The 24,577-nt window shown below is 34.3% G+C and overlaps 1 protein-coding gene across 23 annotated transcripts in view; it reads right to left on the reverse strand.

The window, feature by feature from the left end:
- Nucleotides 1–24,577, reverse strand: part of Crem (cAMP responsive element modulator) — a 78,383-nt gene that overhangs the window by 29,758 nt on the left and 24,048 nt on the right. For 10 of the 23 annotated variants that reach the window (XM_027928508.2, XM_027928505.2, XM_027928515.2 and 7 more), the window contains 3 exons: nucleotides 8,706–8,852; nucleotides 5,739–5,836; nucleotides 5,240–5,382 (listed from right to left, as the gene is read on the reverse strand). The exons of 1 other annotated variant lie outside the window; for it this stretch is intronic. In XM_027928508.2, coding sequence (XP_027784309.1) covers nucleotides 5,240–5,382; nucleotides 5,739–5,836; nucleotides 8,706–8,852 — 388 coding nt within the window. Of the gene's footprint in view, nucleotides 1–5,239; nucleotides 5,383–5,738; nucleotides 5,837–8,705; nucleotides 8,853–16,858; nucleotides 16,970–24,577 lie in introns of all 23 variants that reach the window. 12 more of the 23 variants (XM_027928512.2, XM_071599882.1, XM_027928517.2 and 9 more) reach the window with 2 other exon arrangements.

Genomic DNA, 24,577 nt, shown 5'->3' on the forward strand with positions numbered 1-24,577 from the left:
TCAGTATTAACCCAAGAATGCTTCCCCTTCCTCCCAATGTGCCATATTCCTTGAATATACAGATAAGATAATATATCAACTAATCAAAGGCAATACATTTAAAAAAATTCTGGGACACAAAATTGCTTGGAAATCTGCTACTTCCGCTGCCATTGAGCACTTTTCTCTAACAGCTATTATTATCATTAAAAGTATGGAGAATATTACTTATGGGATGAAAATTCAACAATCTTGGTAAAAATTTTTAACTCAAAAAGTAGCATTTTAAGTCCTATATAATCAATAAATATGACAAGAAAGATGAATGAGCCAGATGAGGTGGTGCACACCTGTGATCACAGTGACTCTTAAGAGGCTGAGGCAGGAGGATCACAAGTTCAGATCAGACTCAGTAACTTAGGCCCTAAGCAACTTAGTGAGACCTTGTCTCAAAAATAAAAAGGGATGGGGATATAGCTCAGTGGTAAAGCATCCTTGGGTTCAACCCCCAGGACAATAAATACATAGGTTAGAAAACTGGAAAAAAAAATCCATGAACAGAGGAGGAAGTAGAATTTGTCCAAATTAAAATTTCATCTGAGGGGGCTGGGGTTAGGGCTCAGTGGTGGAGTGCTTGCCTAGGACATGTGAGACACTAGGTTCGACTCTCAACATAGCATAAAAAAATAAATAAATAAAATAAGATATTGTGTCCATCTACAACTAAAAATATTTTTAAAAATTTTATCTGAGAAAATTAAATTTTCTCTTGATGCTATATTTTTAATTCTAAACTTGTACATACGAGCTAATTCAAATAAACCATGTAAATGTTCTATTATTATTATTATTATCATCATCATTATCATTTTGAAATAAGACTTCACTATTTTGCTCAGGCAGAGGCAAATAGTGGTTAAAGAGCCATATTTACATGAAACAGTATTTTAAATGGTTTTGCAAGTTACCCTGGGAGAATATAAGCTAAGTCACTACTACTAATAATAAATGCAACTGCATTTACTTTAGAATGTGTACAGATTTCTTTCATGAAGAAATGGTGTTGATTCATGAGTCTCCCAAGAATTCTGAATTATTTAAACAAAGTTCACATTGTCTTTTCATAATGGTGGATAGTGGATTGACCTACTTACCTTTCATGTACAAGAATTCCAGTAAAGATGAGTTAACAGAGACCTATTCTAACAAAATTCCTAGTAAAATAATGTAAAGGCATACAACATCTAGAAAAAGAACAATTTGAAGTCATAGGTGATAGCTTTTAATTGGTAGGGAAAGAGGTTGAGTGTAGTATGGTGGCAGGCACACCTTTCTTGCTTTTGCTTTGTTTTTATGAATTTTCTCATCTACTGAATATATTAAACATCTGATGCAGCAAGTAACATTCTTTGCTAATTTTAAGATTCTCTCAGTAGCCATCTTTCATATATTCTCCTGAGATAGAACAGATTTTCTTTGACCAGAATCACATTACCATTTGTTGGCTGTGCTGGGGATAAAACCCAAGGCTAAATGCTAAACAAGCCCTCTACCACTGAGCCACACCCCCAGTCCCACTTAACTATTAGACAGAAACTCTATACGCTAAGATCTTTACTTTCAGTAAAGGTTTTACAGGCCTAGCTCTGTTGGTGCTACAATAATAAAACCCACCCTATTTTAATTTTTATTCTTCCAGTAACTGAGGTTAAACCCAGGGCCTCATGCATGATAGGCAAGTGTTCTACCACTGAGCTACATCCCCCTACCCTTCTTATTTTATTTTGAGACAGGATCTCACTAAATTGCTCAGGCTGGCCTCAAACTTGGACTCATCCTGCCTCAAACTCCTGCATAGCTAGGATTATAGGTGTATATTAACATGCCTGGCTTTATGTTAAAAATTTTAAAAACCTATCTTAAGTCTCTGCCTTAAGTCTACACCCTGGAAGTATCCTATTCCAACTTATTGGAGTCTTATTAAACTTATTCCAGGCTGAGGCAACTTACTCCCTGCTACAAAAAAAAAAAAAAAAAAAAAGCTAGAATTAAGAAAGTTAACTTCTGAAAATATCTTTCAACTATTAAAAATGTAATTATTTTTATATGGGAAAACTTGAGTACATATATTTTTATTTTATTTCTTCAACTTAAACACATTTAAATTTTTTGTTTTTAATATCAGTCAACTCATTATACAAAGTTAAAAATAATAAAATAATCATCTTAAAGAACAAGAGCAAAGTTTGGGGGAAAGTCACGCATGGATGAATGTTGAACAAAGAATTAAACCTAAACGGAAAGGAACACTTTTATAATAAAAGGTTATGAGCTGGGAGCAGTGTCACATGGCTGTAATCCCAATGGCTTGGGAGGCTAAGGTAGGAGGATTATGAGTTCAAAGCCAGCCTCAGCAACTTAACAAGGCCCTAAGCAACTGAGACCCTGTATATAAACAAAATACAAAAAAGGTCTGGGGAGCTGAGGAGGCAGGGGGTTGTGGCTCAGTGGTAGAGCACTTGCCTAGCATGTATGAGGAATTGGGTTTGATTCTCAGCACCACATATAAATAAAAAATAAATAAAGGTCCAATAACAACTCAAAAAATATTTTTAAAAAAGGGGGCTGGGGATATGACTCAGAAGTTAAGTGCTTCTGGGTTCAATCCCTGGTACCAAAAAAACAAATAAATAATAAAAGGTTATGAAAGAGTCTCCAAAACACACACAGAAAAATATTCAGAAATTCTAATAAAATAAAGTCCTCTATTCCAAAATCCCAAGGATACTAGTAACTGTTTCTATTTCTAGATCTTTAGATACAATATTAAGGCATTAATATCTGTTTTTTCTAGTAAGAAATAAGATTAATTAAAATGGATCTTGTGTGCATATAAATATATATTATTCTCTAAAGTCCATAAATGACTTTAAAAAAGTATAAATGTTAGTATTTACTTCTCAAATGAGTTATCTACATATACAAGTGTCACTAAATGTCCCCAAAAGTGTATTAAAGTTTAATTTTGATATTGCTTTGTGTGGTAATTTTATCTACAGAGCAGACATAAAGAACAACCACCATTTCTCATTAAAATAATCATCAGGATTATACTGTATAGGTCTAAATTAAAACAGTTGACAGAGTCCATGACATCTTACTAGGCAAACAGATAAATGTCTAATTTCTAAACATACAGTTTTCTAGTTCTCAACCATAGCTCCTGACTACACCTCCCCCTATTGTATATATACACAGTGAGTTTTAATGCTGAGTTCTCTGCTATGAGATAGCACCAAAAGCACAAGGAATAAGGTATAGGAACTGGCTGGAGGGAAAAGCCTAATGAACATAAATGAGAGTCCAACACAGCAAACCTATATTTCAATAGTTGCATGTCTTTTCCCAACTACATTTACCGTTTATCACCTTCGGTCTTCACACTGACCCCAGAATTTAGCAATTTACATTGCTCTCACTTCAGACTGAAACTTGAGATGCAAAAAATAATAATTTTAGCTCTGATCACTGTGATATCAAATGGCAGAAAGGGGGTGCCTTTCTATATCATCTCTAGCTTCAGCATCGTCTCAATTCCATATGTTTTCACTATTTCAAACTTTCACCCAATAATCTAGGCAAATTAACCTCTAACACTCCCCTGTTACCTTATAAACAGATCACTGCTTCTTTGAGAATTACTAAGCGGTGTTAAGATATGCCAAAGAAATGTCAAAATAAAAGCCTCTCCGATCATCCCCAAAACTTTAAAAAGTCTTACCATTACTTCTACAGTAATTCCAATCTTTTTCTTTTCATGACACAAACAAAAAATGTTAACTTGTGTATAGCCCTCCAGGGTAAATGGATAAAGCTGCTCAAGGCCAGGCTACCCAGTGAGGATACTACTCCAGCAGGTCCCAGGACTGCTCCACCCCTCTGGGAAATGAGGGATAGAAGTTCTACACTTTTGGAGCCTGGTGCCAAATTCCAGAGACATACCAGGTGGCAACTCTGATGAACAGTGCTAAAACTCCCACCACATATACCCAGTGGGCCAGATGAGAAAAGCATATAAGTGAGAAGTAATAAACAGAAACAATAGTGAAAACCTCAAAGTCTAATTCTTGCAGGCAGTGGGGGGTTTTCTTCTCTTAACACTGATTTTGGACATTTTGAACATGTCCACTCATTGGGGGCCATAGATAAATGACACCTAATACTGACAGGTATCTGATAGAAGATGCCCAAAATCACCAAAGGAAAATTAATTTAACAATTTTATACTGCAAATCCATCACAAAAGAAAGTTCTAAAAAAAAAATTAAAAATTAATGACTACATATGAAAGAATATAATTTATTTTAATAGACTTAAAATTTTTCTAGAGATTGTTACTTTTAAAGGGGAAAACAGAGAATATATCTACAATCTTAACACCTTATTTGGACAAACACGATTTAATATCACATCGTTTTCAATACTGACGTTGCTTACCCCACACCCCCGTCCCATCCTTTCCCCTTTCTTTTTCTTTGCCCTCTCTTTTTAAAAATTATTTTTCTGTATCTATCATTCTTCTTTTGAGGGGAAAGAAAAAACCTAGTATTTTAATTAGAGCAAAAATCATAGAATTAACAATCCATTAAAATGCACAAGACTAAATGTGAATGTATCTGTTTATTTAGAGCTATTGGTGTGTAAAATCTCAAATAAAATAATCTATCCATTTGCTATAGTTTTAAAATTAAATAATTTTTTCTCTTTTGGGAAAAACTGAAACACAATTAACAGTAGAGAGTAGCGAAAACAGAATTACATTAAAACATAATTTAGAAAACATAGGGACCTCTTTTAGATTAGTAAGTATAATATGTTGTTGGTAACAAAAGCCAACAAAAGAATAAAATACAAACATTTATATCTTACATTTGCATTCATTATAAAGACCAAAAAAAGCAATAACTTTCAAACTTTTACTTAAGGTGAATAAAACATAAATAGAAAACTCTCCTTTTATTTTTAACCCCAATTTTTCTATATTCAGCAATAAAATTTTTACTTTTCAAAAGTATATGACAGCTGTCAATACAAATCTCTCACTTCTTTAACATGTACTTTTCATTCTAAGATATACAGTTCAGGTATTAATGATGCATTTTAAAATGAAACAATTTAATACCAAAACCAGAATTGCTTCAATAAAACTAGAGAAGACTTAAAGCTAGCACTGTATCATATTTAATCGCAGCATACATACTGTATTGCCCCGTGCTAGTCTGATATATGCTAGTCGGTACTGCCATGGTAGCGATGTTAGGTGGCGTTCCTTCTTCCTCTGATTTTTCTTCTTCAATTTTGGGAACACCAGGCACATCAGAGGAAAGTTCATTCAGTATTTTTCTAAAATACAATTTAACAACATAACTAATTAAGATACATGAATGAGACTTAAAAGAATTGCTTTGATCTATAATTTTTCTTCACAGTAGCACATGCCTGTAATCCCAGCTGAGGTTGAGGCAAGAGAATCAGAAGTTCAAAGCCAGCCTCAGGAACTTAGTGAGGGCCTAAGCAACTCAGTGAGACCCTGTCTTTAAATAAAATACAAAAAAATGGATGGGGATGTAGCTTAGTGATTAAGTGCCACTGGGTTCAATCCCTGGAACAAAAAAATAAATAAATAAGAATAAAAATGTAATGTAATTTTTCTACCTTCTTGGACAAAGTATCATTCTAGTAGTTAACAGTTAACTCACCTATAAGAGGGTCTTCGTGAAAGGATTTCTCTACGTTTATGAGAATCAATTACACCTTCTGTTTCTGCAGACTCATCTGTCTCTGCAATTGTTGCTACCTATAACATAAGATTTTCTGAAATGCATCACAAAATATAAGATTTTCCTCGTTAAAAAAAATAAAATGGTAGTTAAGGGTCTTTGTGTACAACACTGAGCCAGGTGCTGTGGAGCCCCCAAACACAGTGAACCTGAATTTTAAAAGCTCATGATCTGGTTCAAGAAAGGAAAAACAAACACAAACATTAAAGTTGTTGAAAAAAAAAGTATGGAAAGAAATGGTATAGATAATAAATACTATGAAAATGCAACAGAAAGAGTTGTTCAAATGTCAAGTGAGACTTCACTGGGAAGAGCAAAACATAAGATACGCCAGAGTCAAGATCCTAACCCTGAAAGTGCCCTTATAATTCCAGCAAGGAGTAAGTAAGCCAGTGACAGAGGCAGGAAAAAAGCCCTCAATTTCACTGTTTTTTGTTTTTTTTTTTCACTATTCCATAGCTGACTTGAGCTGGGTTTTCAAAATAGGTATTAGATAGGGCCAAAGGAGAAAAAACATTTAAATAAACAAGAGTATAAACCAGAATAAAGTTAGGATTTATATTACAAGGAGCAGGGTAGGGTTTAATGGAGTTAAGTCTTAAAAATAAAATAAGGGATTTCTCCTTAAAAAGAAGGATCAGAATTTTGAGCATGATTTCATTTTTCAAGTCATATAAGAATACAATAATTGGATTGATAAAGTCGGAAAACTAATGAATTGCTACAACATGTCTGCTGTCAATATATTTAGTCATTTAACTGTGAGGGACTCGAGTACCTGAGTTTATAAAACTCACTTTACTTAATACTACAATTACTTGAGAATTTGATTTGGGAAAAATCAAGAGGTTACCAAAATATCCAGAATGCATGCAAGAATGTATCATTGCTAAAGCCCATAAATATGTGTGTATATTTGCCTACACATATAACCACATAACCTCTGGTAATGGACACTCCACAAATAAGGGGAGCTTATTGAAAAAAATATGTTGTTGCACTAGACAATCATAATATTACTACTAAAAATTTACCATTTTATACTGGGCTTTAATACATCTGTCATATAACCAATACCATAGCAACTCCCTTCTGTGAGGTAGGCTAGTATTTTACCCATTTTAGAAAGTTCAAGCAGGGAAATTATCTTTCCCAATGTCCAACATATAGAATTCTAAGATCCACCAGCACTTATTTCTACAAAGACAATTAAAACCATTAATTCAACAAAGATTTAAAAAGTCAAGTAATAAGACAATATTTTCTTCTAATACCAACCAAGTTAAAACTAAGTTAAAATATCTGCACCCAAATAAAAGTCATATTACAAAGAACAGTGTGGAATGACTTTCTTCTTTTATTATTAGAGTCGGAAAGAATTAGAAATTTTTGGAATCAAGGGTCACCTCAGAAAATAAAAGACAATGATGAGAATTTTACTTTTGAACAACTAGTAATGATTCCTAGGGCTGAGGTTGTGGCTCAGTGGTAGAGTGCTTGCCTATTATGTGTGAGGCACTAGGTTTAATCCTCAGCACCACATTAAATAAATAAATAAAATAAAGGTGTTCATCTACAACTAAAAAAATTAAATTAAATTTAAAAAGAGCCGGGTGCAGTGGCGCATTCCTGTAATCCCAGTGGCTTGGGAGGCTGGGACAGGAGAATCATGAGTTCAAAGCCAGGCTCAGCAACAGCAAGGTGCTTAGCAGCTCAGTGAGACCCTGTCTCTAAATAAAATACAAAAAATTGGGCTCAGGATGTGGCTCAGTGGCTGAGTGCCCCTGAGTTCAATCCCTAGTACCAATAATAATAATAATAATAATAATAAAGAAATGATACCTATACTGAAAAGATAACCAAGCTTTTAAATCATGTGGATTTATCACATCAAATGTCATGCTATAAGCCTCATTCTTATTCTGTGATAGACCCTACTCAAATGTGCAGGTAAAGGATAAGACATGTACATGTATCTCAATTTTCCTCACAGATTTTTTTTCCATCAATTGGGCTCAAATAATTTGAAATTTAAAGGATACTAACAAACTGACTTAAGAAAAGAAATAAGTTTAGTAAATAAGAAAAGTATGCTTCTAAAATGCATAATTAATAATTCACATCTACAGATAAAAATGTTTTACCTTCAAGAAATGTTAAGGATTTGTAACAAATTTTGATAAATAGTACCATATATCTCTGGGTCACAACCACATTAACATGTACAAAAGCCAAGGTTTAATATGAATGAGGTACATGACATATAAACATAATAGTCAAGTGACAGTAATACCATATCACTTTCAGGCTGGAGTGCAGCTCAGTGGTAGAATGTGTGATTAGCATGCATTAGGCCCTGGGTTCAATCCCTAGCACCAAAATAAATAAATAACATCATTATCACTTTCTAAGGATTACATACACTGAATTTAAAAAATTAAATTTCTACCCACCTACCAATGTGAATATACACGAACACAGTATCAGTACTAAAATCTTTATATTACATGATCAGACATCTTTCCCAAAGAACACTCAAGATACTTTAAAGTACCACTAGAGAGCTTTATTAAATAAATCTGAGTATGAGCACAGAACAACTTGAAGAAGACATGAACTGCTTATCTAGCGATTACTAATTCTGCAAATTAAAAGCAGACAACAAAAACTTCAACTTTTAAGTCAAATCTATGCACTTAGCAAGGTACATGGCACAGCATATAAAAAAAAAAAAGAAATCCCTTCAAACATCTAATTAAAAGATTTGAGTATAAAATCTTCATAGAGAAAAATGATGATAAATGAATTAGTAGTAAAAGAAAAACAAAAAAGTCTCAAGAAAGTCAATGAGAAATCAACGACAAATCATCTAGGAAGGAAGCTAACCTGAACAGTCTGTATTTGTGGTGAATGAATAACCGATGGTTGTGGTGTCTGAATTACTCCCTGGACATGTACAGTTTGGCCCGAAGGTAACTGCACTAGAGTTACAGCTGGGGAGCCTCTTCCAGTGCCTGATCCAGCTACAGAAACCTGCAAAAATGATCATCATTGAGGATTAAAGCTGAACCTTAATTTGCTATTGTCTATTTTTAAGAAACACCACTCACTACTATGACTAACTTCTCTTTCTCCTGCTTCTAAGAAATGACAAATCAGCTGGGGTACTTACCATTAGGAGTTGGTCACTGTCCTGGAACTGTCATTCTCTGATGTGACAGATATTAAAGAACCCATGCTCCTCACTTTTGGTGCCCATGCTTCGATGGATAAGAACGTTCCAAGCACAAGGTTCTAAAGCAGTTAAACTACCTCACTACGACCTCATGACTACTAACAGTGACATCTTTTTGAGGCTAAAGTATAAAGTACCCCAACTTAAGAGAAATCGAAGATAAAATGTCAATATGGTGAATTTTTACATACATATGTATAAGTTCTATAATAATTCTAATACTATTTTAGATGTAAGCTGATACCCTGTCTCTATTTTAATAATAAGCCACAGTAATTTTTATGTCCCTATTATCACATAAAAAAAAGTCTAGACCAAAGAAATTTCAGGTCCTTTCAAGCCCTAGTATCTCTGATGGAGAGAAAGCTCCTGCCTCAGAGCTGGCGTGGCCTCCTGGCACTCCTCTCCCCAGAGACAGAGCATCCAAAGAGAGGACCAGAACTTCACTTAGCTTTAAGCAGAGAAGAACATGTAGTCATTAAATTGCTCTTGTTTTCAACAGAGATCCCTACCAGCAAGACAAAATACCTCTACTCCTTTGAACTTGAAACCTGCTAAGTTTTTTAAGTAGTAAACAATTCTGTCCTATAGGCCAGTGTGATTTTAGAAATTTTGCTTCATTTCTCTAAGATTTACTATTTACTATGACTTACTCAAAACAGTCAAAGACCTTGGAAATGAAATAAGCCACTTATTTCTTTCTTTCTATTTTTTGTACTGGGGATTGAATCCACTTAGTCACATCCCCAGCCCTTTTTGTATTTTATTTTGAGACAGGGTCTCCCTAAGTTACTGAGGCTGGCTTTGAACTTATGATCCTACTACCTCAGCCTCCTGAGCTGCCGGGATTATAGGTATATGCCACCATGCCTAGAAAGCCACTTGTTTCTACCAAGAGTGGTAACAGAACCAAAAGATATTAGTTTTTGAAGGAAGCCTCTGTGTGTGATGTTACCTTTAAAGAATACCAATGATTTACAATCTGCTTTACTAGTATTTCAAAAGGCATTAAAAATTGGGTTTACAACAGTAAGATTTATTTATGTCATTCACCTAGAAAGCAAATTTCTCTGGCAGTGTAAAAGTTAAAAATCTTTTATCCATACAAGATAAGTATCTGTTGAGCATTATACTAGTCTCACTAAGGTAAAGCACAGAATTGAAAAAAGACCTAAGAAACAGTAGCACACCGAAAAGTATAGAACAAATTGCTTCTCTTTATGGACCATGAATGTTTTCAGAATACAGATTTGAAAGATCGGTGTGGACGTGAACAGTAAGTGAAGGCTTTGTGTGGAAGTCAGAGCTTGAGCCAGACCCTGATCTGAGCTAGGTAACAGTTGGACATACAGCAAAAAAATGACAGGGCAGGGGAGATTAATATGCAGGCCAAGAGCCAGTTTCAGCTTGCCTTGCCCTCTCATAGTCTACCTTAGACTTTAAGGGGGAGAAAAAAAAAAATCCCATATTGAACCAGCAGATTTAACAATTACAAATTAAAAAGAAAAAAAAAATGGTTATATTTGACAAGTGTTCTCGGCACAAAAGGCAACTTTGTATGAATTATAAAAAAGTACCCATCTCTGTGTTGACTAATTACCAAAGGTCTCCCTTTTCTCCAAACAACTAGTTCTCAAACCTTTTAATATCAGAACACTTTTACACTTAAAATTTGCTAGGAATTTTAAGGAACTTTTATTTATATGATTTATATCCAGGTTAAGTGTTGGTAAACACTTAATAACCACAGTTGGGCATGGGGGAACACACGTGTGATCCCAGATACTCAGGAGGCTGAGGCAGGAAGATCACCAAATTTGAGGCCAGCTTCGACAACTTAGTAAGACCCTGTCTCAAAATAAAATTAAAATGGGCTAGGGATGTAGCTCAGTTGTAAAGTGCTTGCTTGGCATGTGTGAGGCCCTGAGTCTGATCCCTAACACACACACACATACACACACACACACACACACACACACAAATTAATAACCAGATCTTGTGTAGGGGGAACCCTGCTTTGTGGCTTTTGCTGATTTCTATGATATAAACACTCATACTATGGAGTATTTGAAGCTACCAATGAAGATACTAGACACAAAATTGGAAAAAGATGTACACAACTGGCCTATGCAAGACATTACAAGCCTGCTTCAGCACTCCATTGGTTTTTGTTTTGGTGTGTTTGTTTGCCGTACTGGTGATTGGTAGGCAAGCACTCTACTTCCAAGTTACATTCTCAGCCCTTAACATATACTGTATTTTGGGACAGGGTCTTGCTAAATTGCCAGGCTAGCCTCAAATTTATAATCTTCCTGCTTCCAACTCCCTAGCAGCTGGGATTACAGAAATGCACCACCACACCAGGCTTCCTCTGATTTTATCCACAGAAATATAATATCATAATAGAAATTACAGACTATTTTAAAAATATTTAGTAATTCATTTCCAAATAATAAGTCCCTTACATGCTAACATAATCACATTTTAAGAAAAACAATTACATTTTACAAAGCAAACAAAAGATATTTAATGACACTATTTTTACAAATACCCACCTTTTTGTTTTTTTAATTTTTAGCTGGGCCCGATGACTCATGCCTGTAATCCCAGTGACTTGGGAGGCTGAGGCAGGAGGACCGAGAGATCAAACCCAGTCTCAGCAACTTAGCAAAGTCTAAGCAACTCAGCGAGACCCTGTCTCTAATAAAAAATATTAAAAAGGGCTGGGGATACGGCTTCATGCTTAAGCGCCCCCAAATTCAATCTCTAGTATCAAAACAATTTTTTTTTAGTTAAAGATGGACACAATACCTTAATATTGTTTATTTTTTTAAACTTTTTTTTTAAAGATAGATAGAGAATTTTTTTAATATTTTATTTTTTAGTTTCCAGCGGACACAACATCTTTGTATGTGGTGCTGAGGATCCAACCCGGGCGGCACGCATGCCAGGCGAGCACGCTACCGCTTGAACCACATCCCCAGCCCCTTGTTTATTTATTAATATTTATTTATTACTTGTAGTTGGATGCAATACCTTTATTTTATTTATTTTTATGTGGTGCTTAGGATTGAACCCAGGACTTCGCATGCACTAGGCGAGCGCTCCACCACTGAGCCACAAACCCAGCCCTTATTTATTTATTTTTACGTGATGCTGAAGATCAAACATAGTAGTGCCTCACAAATGCTAAGCAAGTGCTCTACCTACACACTGAGCCCCAATCACAGCCCTACAAATTCCTTTAATGTCTAGTTAACGGAAGATACTAATATCTACTTTTGCCATGAATCTGTTACATGTTGTGTTAGTTGGTATGTAAAAAAAATCTGGGCCTGATATAGATAACATGATTTTAAAAGGGAATAGTATTAAAATAGCTTTTACTTGCTTTATTTATTGATTGATTGATTGATGCTGGGGAGGAGCTCAAGGCCCCAGTCACATTCTGCAAGTTTTCTACTATTGAGCCACATTCCCAACTCTTTTTCCCCCCTAGTCCTTTTTTAAATTTTATTTTGAGATAGGTCTTAATTAAGTTATATATGACAGTAGAATGCATTTATGCACTTTGTTATATCATACATAGATGGGATATAATTTCTCACTTTTCAGAGCATACAAGTTGTAGAATCAAATTAGTCATGCAGTCACATATATACATAAGGTATAATGTCTGTTATGTTCTACTTTCCTTCATATTCCCACATCTCCATCCCCTCCCCTCCCTTCACTTCCCTCTACTTAATCTAAGGAACTCTATTCTTCACTAGTACCCCCCCAACATTGTGAATTAAGCATCCACATATTAGAGGAAACAAAATTCAGCCTTTGTTTTTTTAGTGGGGGAATTGGCTTATTTCACCTAGCATGATATTCTCCAACTCCATCCATTTACTGGCAAATGCCATAATTTCATTCTTTAAAGCTGAATAATAGTCTACTGAATATATATCATATGTTCTTTATCCATCTACTGAAGGACACATAGGTTGATTCCACAGTTTAGCTATTGTGAACTGAGCTGCTATAAATATTGGTGTGGCTGCATCACTGTGGTATGGTGATTTTAGGTCCTTTGGGTATAAACCGAGGAGTGGGATAGCTGGATCAAACGGTGGATCCATTCCAAGTTTTCTGAGGAATTGAGATATAGTCTTGCTAGGTTTCTTAAGCTGACCTTGAATTTGTGATCTTCCTGCTTCAGCCTCCTCCCAAGTTGCTAAGATTACAGGCATGTGTTACTGCACTCTTATAATAGCTTTCCCAGAAAACATAGATAATCTTTTTTGATAAACGTCAAAACTGGACAAGTGGAAGTTTTCAAAGTTTAGTTGCAATGTGCAATCTGAAACCCTATCAGTTACATCAAAACCCACTAGTCTGAGCTGGGGTTGTAGCTCAGTAAAAGAGCACTTGCCTAGCGTGTGAGGCACTGGGGTTGATTCTCAGCACCACATATAAATAAATAAAATAAAGGTCCAGTGACAACTAAAAAATATATTAAAAAAAATACTGTCTATCACTTACTTTGGATGGATCTTTTACCCATTCAAGATTTTGTTAACATCATGCACTAGTTATTCGGGAAACTTTGGCTTAAATTGTCCAAATGCTGACGTATTTTATGACACACTGTCAGAAATCAATTCACTAAAACAGCACAAACTTCATCAGAAAACTGCAAATACTGTCACAATGGCAGATGCAGGTTTTCCAAATTTTAAAATTTCTGCTTAAAACCCTGAATTTCATTATTGCCAATAAACACTTGTTGTCCTTAAAGTGACAAGCTCACTTCACTTGGTTTTTGAGAAAATACCTTCAAGTTTAAATAGCCATAATCTGGCTGTTAGTCATTTTTTTGAGGAAAAAAAAAATTATGTACAAACAAAATCCAGCCAATTCGCCTTGCTATTCAAACAATAACACGTTTCCTCAACAACATCATTGTCTTCAGTATACAACAGAAGTGCTTTCTGTGAACATTCTACTTCATGACATAGATATTAGAATAATATATACTCAGGGTCAAGATTTAAGCAACTGACAATTTTTACTGCTTCAATGAGGATGTTCTTAACTGAAACTGGTTTTGTTTTAACTGCAAGCGAATGGCAGTTAAGAATACAATGATTGGGCTGGGGTTAGAGCTCAGTAGCAGAGCCCTGAGCCCTTGCCTAGCATGTGGGAGGCCCTGGGAATCAAAAGAAGTGGGGGAGGGAAAGAATATGATACTCATACAGGTCAGTGCCACTGATTTGATTGAAGCTAAGACCACTAGTTTACCCAATATTGTTTTTGTATCATTAGTGCAAATGTTGAAATATCTTAGTATTGTAAGAAAATAAATAAATAAAAGTGATGCCCTAGTAAACCTTCTGAAAGCATCTTCAGCATCTTACCCAAGGTTCTGTGCATCACACATTGAAAAGTGGTGCTCTATACTAACATATCCCCTATACCCTGACTTCCAGTTTAAAGAACAGAGTGGCAAAACAGGCTGAGATTTCAGCTCCAATGTAGCAGTACAGTCAAAACACTCATGTCCAGTAACCCTGATAGAAGCTCATGTCAGAGACTGGCAAGATATAAATTAAGCTTTCTAACTTATATAAAAAATGAAAGAAAAAAGCCAAAAAGATTTTGTCCCCAAAAAAAGGCTTGATTGCCCAGCTACTATCATTTCAGAGGAGGGAGACAAACTTTACAATTAGATTTGTGGGCTAGCTCCCTAGATTATATGGTGCTCCTCTGTTCTTGTCCTTCGACCACCATGTGTATGGGTCATCTGGAGGGAAGTAGGAAGGGTATGAATATTTGCTTTTCCTTTACTGGATTTTTTTTTTTTTTAATGGGGTCTCACTATTTTTCCAAGGCTGATCTTGAACTTCCTGACACAAGTGATCTTCCCATCTCAACCTTTCAAGGTGCCTGGCTAGTGGTGGAAAATTGTAAGGTGTTACATTTCCCCAAGTCAAAAGATTTTCTCTGTAGAATTAAAGAGTTCTCAGAGATACTCTATCAGATATCAAGTGACTCTCAATGTTTTGCTTTGAAAAATACATATAGAGAGTAAAATATCTGAAAACAATGAACTTAAAATGGAAGGAGCGGAGGAACCCAAGATTACTATGAGTATGCCCCAAAGTGGACCTGTGGACTAGGGTGGCAGGTAGTGTAGTGCCCATATTAAATTTCTGTGGGGAAATGCTCTAGCTTCAAACAGATGAGATTATTTTGAAGAACTAAAAAAACAATTCAAGAACAACTCATAGACTTTTGTTAAATATAAATCTTGCTTTCAGTTACTTTAGCTGTCTTTAAGTACAGTTCTCATTACTTTATTAAATAATAGATCTATCAAAAATGGATTAATGTCAAAAAAACCTGCTGCAGAAAAGGATGTTCTCCTAACATAGACTATACTCCTAGAATTCTGGAAATAAGCAACATGGATTCCATAACTGCAAAGAAACTTCTGTTATGTCCAAATTCTGGACAGTGTAGAGGCTCATAAGACAACTTTCTTAAAACTGTTAAAATAAATTCTGAGAAACAGCACAAATAATATACCCTACACCTTAGAATTCAGGTGTATCCTTTTAAAAAAGGAACCTGTCATTCTATATTCTCACTGACTTCACCAAAACTGAGGAAGCAATAAGTATTAAGGCTATAACTGTATTGAGTTTACAGGCTAAACATCATTATTAGTCATTAAAAAATTAATATGGCTCCCTGCCCTCAACATCCGAGCATTATTATTATTTATTATACTGATTGCATGGGTTATTCTGCCCTCAATGTGGTACATAAATAGCACAGAAGTAATAAGAGTGATGATTCAAGAACATATATGCATGATGCCCCCAAAGCCAAACAAAAGGTAAGTAAAGAAGCATCATTTTGCTTTGGGTAAGATGACAGATGCAGTTAGGCAGGTAAGGATTAAAGCAAGGTAGGACAATCAGGTTAAAATGTTTACTAGGCAAGGAGAATTAAGGGAATGACTATTGGCTTAGAGCTCAGAAAAGAAATAATGATTTGAAAAACAAAAGAAAGATCTGAATAATACTGACAAACAGCAATCTATAAGGAATACGATAATTTATTTGCAATGTACAAATAGGATTCTCAAAAAGCTCTGGAAACAGAAAGGAGTTAGTTAAGTCTTTCCTAAAAACACTACTTTTATAGGAAGACAAAAAAACATTCAGTTGAACTAACACATATTAACCACAGGTAGAAATGGAGAACTCGCTCTGACATCAAACATTCATCCTAAGACTTTTTTATAAGTAAAAATTTCAATGGAATACACCGTATTTTTGAATTAACTCATTCTTATTTATTCAACAATATTTCCTGGGAGCCTGCTTGTGTTTAGACAGTGGGGATTCAGCAGTGAACCAGAAAAGGCCCTGCCAGATTACGAGAAAAAAAAAAAGGATGAAGAAACAAATGCATAATTTTGGGTGCTGCTCAATTCTTTAGAGAAAAATAAAGCAGGGTAAGGGATTGGAGAGTGACAAGGTAGGGGGAGTGTGAAAAGGGGATATTTGTGTGGAAAGTTTAATGTCTCAGAAGAGTAGACATCTGCACAAAAAGCATAAAGAGAAATCTGAAGAGAAGGAGAAAGTGACAGTAAGATCTAGAAGTGTATTCATCACATTCCAATAACCAAGTAGGCAAGTGCTAAGACAATTTAAAAAACATTCAAAGAACATATTTTATAACTTTATACCTCTTTTTATGAGGCTTTAAAACTATGAACAATGAATTCAGAGTAGATAATATTTACCTTTTTTTCCAGATCCCCTGAAGAATAATCTTCTTCTATAGGATGCCTGAAACATAGATTATGCTGATGCCACCACATCCACTGAAAATCCCACTACAGACAGTAGTTAATCTGAAGAAATAGGTTAAGGTGATGCCTTACTTGGCTTTGCAATTAAAAAAATCCTAATAATGACGCTTAAAACTGGGAAAACCTCACAATGTTGTAACACAGCATTTGATTAGCACCTAGTAGACTAGCTCCAATCTGTAGCTAGGTTCCCTCACGATGGGGTTTATGATGTCACAGTACAGCTGTGAATGTCACAGAGCTACTGGGCCTACATTCAAGACAGTTAATAAAGGACTAAAAAGATGTGAATTGACAATATAGCAGACTACTCTATCAACTCTGCTGCAAGTAAAATCAAATCTCCAGATCAACTAGTTTAATGTCAAGGACTATAATGAAAATCCATTAACAATCTAAGCAAAATATTGAAAGCTACCTTGATTTCTGTGTATTAAAACAGAATTCAACTATCTTTTTCTTCTTTGAAAAAAATAGTGTTTAAAAAATCTCAAATATGTTAAGGTTGAAACAGGAAAACAAAACTAATATTAATTGAATACTTAATGAAGATGCAAAACACCTTGCTTTCTAAAACACTAATATTTACTTGGGCCAAATGAAGACAAATACAAACTGGAAATCCAAAACACAGAGTTAGTCCTCATTTCAGCATGTTAAGTGATTTCCTTCCCATTTAGCATTTTTGGGGGGCAGAGTTGTTTAGGTTTTTTTTTTTTTTTTCTGATAGTGTGGCTAATAAACTACAAAATCAATGGAGTTAAATTTTACTTAGTTTTACCTTGAGTATATCAACCGAAAATTTCTGTTAATAAACTAGTCATGTATAAGACTAATATTTTATGTCTACTATCTGTAATAATTCTAAAGAAATATTGCCTTAAATTTTTTTTTAAATATTTTTTTTAGTTGTACATGGACACAATACCTTTATTTATTTGGTGCTGAGGATCAAACCCAGTGCCTCACACATGCTAGGCAAGTGCTGTACTACTGAGCTACAAACCCAGCCCCTCAAACTTTTTTTTGCATGTATACCTAAGGCTTAAATAAATATTATCTGAAACCTATAATCTGAATAAAATGGGGAAGGTGGTCACTGTTTCTGGTATTGTAAATATAAATGGACAAATTTTATGTCTCTAAAAAATTTACTTTTTGAAAGCAAAGCAAATATCATAATCAAGCTAGTCTTAATTATACATATATAGTTTAAAGATTCTATTTTGATAATGTTCTTAGCGTGTATATATATATATATATATATATATATATATATATATATTTTTTTTTTTTTTTCCCTCTAGCCAATCCTTATAATATCCTGAATTTTCTATTTACAGTATTTGGAACATCACTTTATATTCTAACTACTATGAGACATTTAATGTACATCATTCATATAGATGTATATATGTATTATGTGTGTGGGTGTGTATGTGTGTGTGTGGGTGTGTGTATATATATATATATATTTTCTGGGGGGGGGGGGGTTACCAGAAATTGAATTCAGGGGCACTAGACCACTGAGCCACATCCCTAGCCTTATTTTGTATTTTATTTAGAGACAGTGTTTCACTGAGTTGCTTAGTGCCTTGCTAAACTGCTGAAGCTGGCTTTGAACTCATGATCTTTCTATCTCAGCCTCCCGAGCCACTGGGATTATAGGTGTGCACAACCACACCCGGCTACATCACATATTTTTAAAAGTATTTTGAAAATGCATATGGTCTGATACAATTCAAAAATCTTTCAACTCTAGAACTTTTATTTTTTAAATTTATTTATATTATTTTTTTGGGGGGCAGTGCTAAGGATTAAATACAGGGCCTTGGGCATGCTAGACAAGCATTCTACAACTGAGCCAGCCCTTCAGAATTTTTATTTCATCAGGTACTAGGGAATTGAGCCCAAAGGCCCTTCACCACTGAGCTAACTCCCCACACCCTTTTATCTTTTGAGACAGGGTCTTCCTAAATTGCTCAGGCTGCCCTGAAAATTGTGATCCTTCTGCCTCAGCCTCCTGAGTAGCTGGGATTACAGGCATGCACCAATCATGCCTGGCCACCTAGAACCTTTAAAAGCCAATCTTGTATTTGATTTCATTAAGACTGAAACTGATCATAATTTACTAGCCAAATGTATTACAGAATAATAAATGTGCATAGAAAAGTAGGTTATAGTGTGATCCTGAGCCCAAAACAGCTATTATACTGAAAACATCTTTATAAGACCAAACAATGAATGTTAAAATTGTTCTTAATAACAGATAATTTCTAATAATGTATGGAAATGTGCATACCCAAAGCCAGAAATCACATAATAAATGCCTAAAACCCACTTGTCCAAAGTTTCAATCTTTATTTCTGACCTAAATCAACTATTTATAGCAATGTATATTAAAGAGTCAAAATGAAATTAATTTGTGTTATTCTACTGCATTTCTTCTATCACTTGGTATAACTTTAAAATACTGATTTGGCAAAAAAAAAAAGAAAAGAAAGAAAACCCTTAAAATAGTGATAATAAAATATGACATATCCATACAGTGGAATATTGTATTCAAACTATAAAAGGAAGAAAAATCTCGTCACATGCTACATGGGTGAACATTGAGAAAATTATGTTAAGTAAACCAGTAACAAAAAGAAAAATACTATGGTTACAGGTATAGGAGGAAGCTAGTCAAATTCATAGAAGTATAAAGTAGAATGGGCTTACAAGGGACTAGGGGAAAGTAAAAAGGTAAAAAACTGTGTGATAGGTACAGAGTTTCACATTTGCAAGATGAAAAACTTCAGTATGCTTAAAAATGGTTAAGACTGTAAACTTTGCTGTTTTTTTTTAAACCAGAATTTTTAAAAAAATAGTAATAAATGGTTTCTAATTTAGTGGGTATAACAGCTTCTTGCCAGGAAAACTCTTAAATTCATTTTGTTAAACAACAATGAGAATGATTTCCTTATCTTTGTGTATATGTGTGTATGTGTAGCCAAGGATCAAACCCAGGGCCTCATACACTTCAGGCAAATGCTCTACCACTGAGTCACATTTCCCAGTCCTCTCCTCATCTTATAAAGTATAATTCTAAAGCTATGGACACTCACATACTCCTGGTCCCAGAACAGACAGAATGGCTACTGATGTCAGGAATTATAAGGAAATGATTATTAATACATCAAAATTAACAAAATTTTAACTTTCTATGTTCTTTACATACTCAAGGTTTGATGCTAAATTGGGATTGAAATATGAAAATAACTACTTTGCCACTGAATAATGGAGTAAACATGTACAGTATATAATATCTAAATGTATATCTTATACATACTATACAGTAATTGTCACATATACATGTATTATTATATATGATATACAAATATAATTACACAATACTATATATTCTAGTTTATGTTATATAGAGAGTAACTATATATAAAGAGTATACATTTATTATTACTAATTGCTAACGATAGATTTTTCTAGGTGATGCTCTCTAAAATTGGTTCAACTAAGGACATAAATATTGTAGGTAATAAATGGTAGAAAGGTTAATGAAATCTAAAGCCAAACTGGCTGTGTTTAACACACTTAGAATAGTGCTTGGCACAAAGTTGAGTCTTCAATAAACACTCATTTTTGTTATTTTTATTATTGTTACATTTCATTTTCTAGAAAGTGGAGCTTAAATAATATAATATTAAACCCATTGATTTGGAAGGATTAACATTCTTTTAAAAAACTTACCCAAAATGGAGAAGAATCAAAGATACATATGAAAATCAAAATCTGAACAAATTTAGCAAGATTCTCAAAAAATAAAAAGGGGGAGTATGTAGCTCTGTGGTAGAGCACCTCTGGGTTCAGTCCCTAGTACTGAAAAACACATTTTAAAAAGTCAGTGTTTTTAAATTAAAAAAAAAAATTTATAGTTGGACACAATACATTCATTCATTCATTCATTCATTTATTTATTGTATGTGATGCTAAGGATCGAATCCAGTGCCTTGCATGTGCTAGGCGAGCACTCTACCACTGAGCCACGACCCCAGCCCTAAATATTTTTACATAAAGAAAAAGAGGATCAAATAATTGTCTTAATACTTAAAACTATGCATAAAAAATAAGAATATTATATTTGTATATTACAGTACTAAAAGTACTTCACACATCAATACTTCTTAATAACTAACTGAACTCAAGCTGAGTACAGATGTATAAATTAGGGCTCCTTTTCCTTTAGAAAAGATACAGTGAGAAAGCACTAAAGACAAAAGACTGGGAAACCAACTTAAACTGGCAGTACTACCATGGTGTGTAAGCATATCTGCTGAGGATCAAACCCAGGGTCTCACACATGTGAGACTAGTGTTCTACCACTAAGCCACAACCCCAGCCCCACACCTGATATTTTTCAAAACAGTCTTTTATGAGCTAAGTGCTCAGTGGTAGAGCACTTGCCCAGCATTCATGAGGTCTTGGGTTTTATACCCAGCACTACAATAAAACAAAACAAAACCCAGTGTTTTTTGGTTTTTTTTTTTTTTAATCTGCCAAAATAGAGGTCTACTTCTAAACAGAAGATACCTGTTTAAAGCAAGTGCTTTTCTTGAACTATTTATTTGCATCACCTTCATGCAATACTGCTACCTAACACACTCAAACCATAATCAGGTTTTCTCTTTCATGCCTGTTTGGGAAGACACTAGAATTTGATCTCTTATGGCTAAGAAAATTCACATTTCTGAAGAGCACAATGAAGATGTCACCATAATTACTCAATGAAGTAAAAATTTCCCAAAGCCTCTGTATTTTCCAAATGTAATTCCTTTAACAGGTTGGGATTTATAAATTTAAAATAACAAAGAATAAAACAAGGCAAACCAATAAACTCTGAATGAAAAGAAGACACTACAAAAATTAATGTTTCTTTTTTCAAATTTCACATCTAGCCTATTATTTTTATTGCTTTTTTTTTTAGTTGTAGATGAATTGCATTCCTTTATATATTTGTTTACTTTTATGTGGTGCTAAGGATCAAACCCAGTGCCTCACACATGCTAGGCAAGCACTCTGCCACTGAGCTACAGCCCCAGCCCCGTTGTTGTTATTTTTATATTGTGGCAAAGTTTTTTGCAACATAAAATTGACCATTTGACATACAGATAAGTAGTGTCACATATTTACATTATTGTAAAACAGATCTCCAGAACTTTTTGGTCTTGCACGTTTGAAACTCCAGATCCATTAAATAACAACTCTTCCCCCATTCCAGCCTATTTTTTAATTTTTGTTTAACTTTTTGGGGTACTACTAAAGAAAGAACCCAGGGCACTCTATCACTGAGATACACTCACAGCCCTTTTTACTTTTTATTTTGAGACAGGGTCTCAAGTTGCCCTGTCTGGCGTTGAACTTATGATATTCCTGCAGTTTCCAGAGTTGCCGGGATCACAGTGGTGTGCCATTGTTTCCAGCCTGGCCTACTCTTTTACCAAAGAAAATCATAATGAAAAAGATAAAAAGTATAACTGTGTTATATTCCTTACTTTATTTTTCCATTACTGCTAGTGACAAACTACCCATTATTAAAACTAAAAAAAGGAAATTTGAAAACTAAAGAGTACCCAAGTCTCAAAAAAAATTACAAGACAGAAAAATCTTGCATGTATTTGTCCTAATTGTAAGTATAAAAATAACCTTTTCCTGAAATTTGACTTTGATTACCTTTGTACCTCCTGAAACATTAAATTTATTCAAGGCAAAGTACTATCATCTTTAATATACTGATCGAGATGAAAACCAGAGTATATTCAAAAGCCATAAAGAAAATTTTAAGAAAATCTATTAAGACTTTTTTTTCTTTCTTTCTTTTTTTTTTTTTTTTGGTACAGGGGATTGAACCCAGGGATGCTTAACCACTGATCCACATCCCCAACCCTTTTATATTTTTATTTGGAGACAAGGTCTCACTACGTTGCTGAGGCTGACTTTGAACTTGAGATCCTACAGAGTTGCTAGGATTACAGGCATACTCTACCATACCCAGCTTCTATTAAGTATTATGTACAAACTTATCATGCATCAATACAGATGTTTAACAAATTATTGTTCAAGTTGAAAAAAATCTTCATTAATTTTAACATTTATGACCTTGTTCTCGTGGTCTTCAAACCTTGAAATTATTTTTGATTTATCATTCTTGAATTATCTTCAAAAATGAGTTACTTTTTCAATAGGTTGACTGAAGAACCACATATAATATAGATTTAGCACTTACTAAAAACCCACTCTTAGGTTTTCTTCCAATTTGTGTTTTATTTTTATAGACAAAATTCTAAGTGAATATAAATATTAAAATATAAAATAAGGATAATGAAAAAGAGTCAGGGGAAGAAACATAATTTTAAAAGCATATAAAAAATTAAAATAGGACTAGGGATATAGTGCAGTGGTTCAGCACTTGCCTAATATGCACAAGCCTTGCATTCCATCCCTAACACTGAAGAAGAAAGAAAGAAAGAAAGAAAAAGCAACAGTAGGAAAATAAGCAGTAAAACACAAATTTTTTTTTTTTTTTCAATTCTTAAGAGGAACAGTTTTCTCCTTTAGTAAGAGATCCTCAGCTAAGGGAATTACCACACTGAAATTAAAAAAAAAAAAAAAACAGATTCAATTAAACACTGAGCTCAAGCAAATAAATCAACCTAAAATGATACTACTTTCATATACAAATATACAAATATGATGCTGCTGACCCATCATTAATGGCAAATGGCAAATGTTGCTTGAAATTCTATTATTGTTATTATTACTTTGTTTTGTTTATTGAGAACTATATACATTCTTCCTGGTCTTGATTAGAACCAAGAAGATTGGTTTTTGATTCAGATGGCCAAAATAATGAGAAATGCCATTCCAATTTTCAATGAAACTGAAAAAGAAAAATTACAATTTATACATTAAAATATAATATTTCCAAGTATCCCTTGTTAAGTTGTTCCTACTTCAATCCCTCACTATATGCCAGGCCTGCTTTATTCTGAGGCGCCTCTTTACACACGGTGCACACTGAGAACAGAGGTGATAAGAAAGGAGATTAGCAAAGCATAATCAGTGAACAACATTCCCTGGTCCCTTTCTCTGCCTCCCAAGCATCTCCTTGTTTCAAAAAATATATACAGGTACTCAAATGGGTTAAATTTTGTATTAGAATTAATTCTTTCCAGCAACAGGCTGACCTTAATGATTTCCAGAATTTCCTTCCAGTTCTCACTCCTGTGATTCTGTTTATCTTTCCCTTCTTCTTTGTTACAACTTTGAGAATTGGTCATTTACTAAGAAAAGTTATTTAGCTTTCACAGTCTAGGTATCATACTCAGGCCTAAAGACTTCATGAGCAGCTACAAGGAACCATACTGCAGAAAGCCAGTTTTAAAGCACATCCCTTCCAAGGGTTTCATCTGGATTACCCCACACATCTAGATCTTCATGGCAGCATGATGGATTCCCAAGGAAACAAGGAAAGTTCAAGGTGGCATCACTGTTACTTTCAGAGTGATCATAAATATAAGAGAGAAATGGGGAAATATGAATATAGACTGCACACTAACCAAAGGAATAATACTTGATTTTATGAGGTATGACAGT

This window comes from Marmota flaviventris, chromosome 12 (genome assembly GCF_047511675.1).
Source record: "Marmota flaviventris isolate mMarFla1 chromosome 12, mMarFla1.hap1, whole genome shotgun sequence".
NCBI lineage: Eukaryota > Metazoa > Chordata > Mammalia > Rodentia > Sciuridae > Marmota > Marmota flaviventris.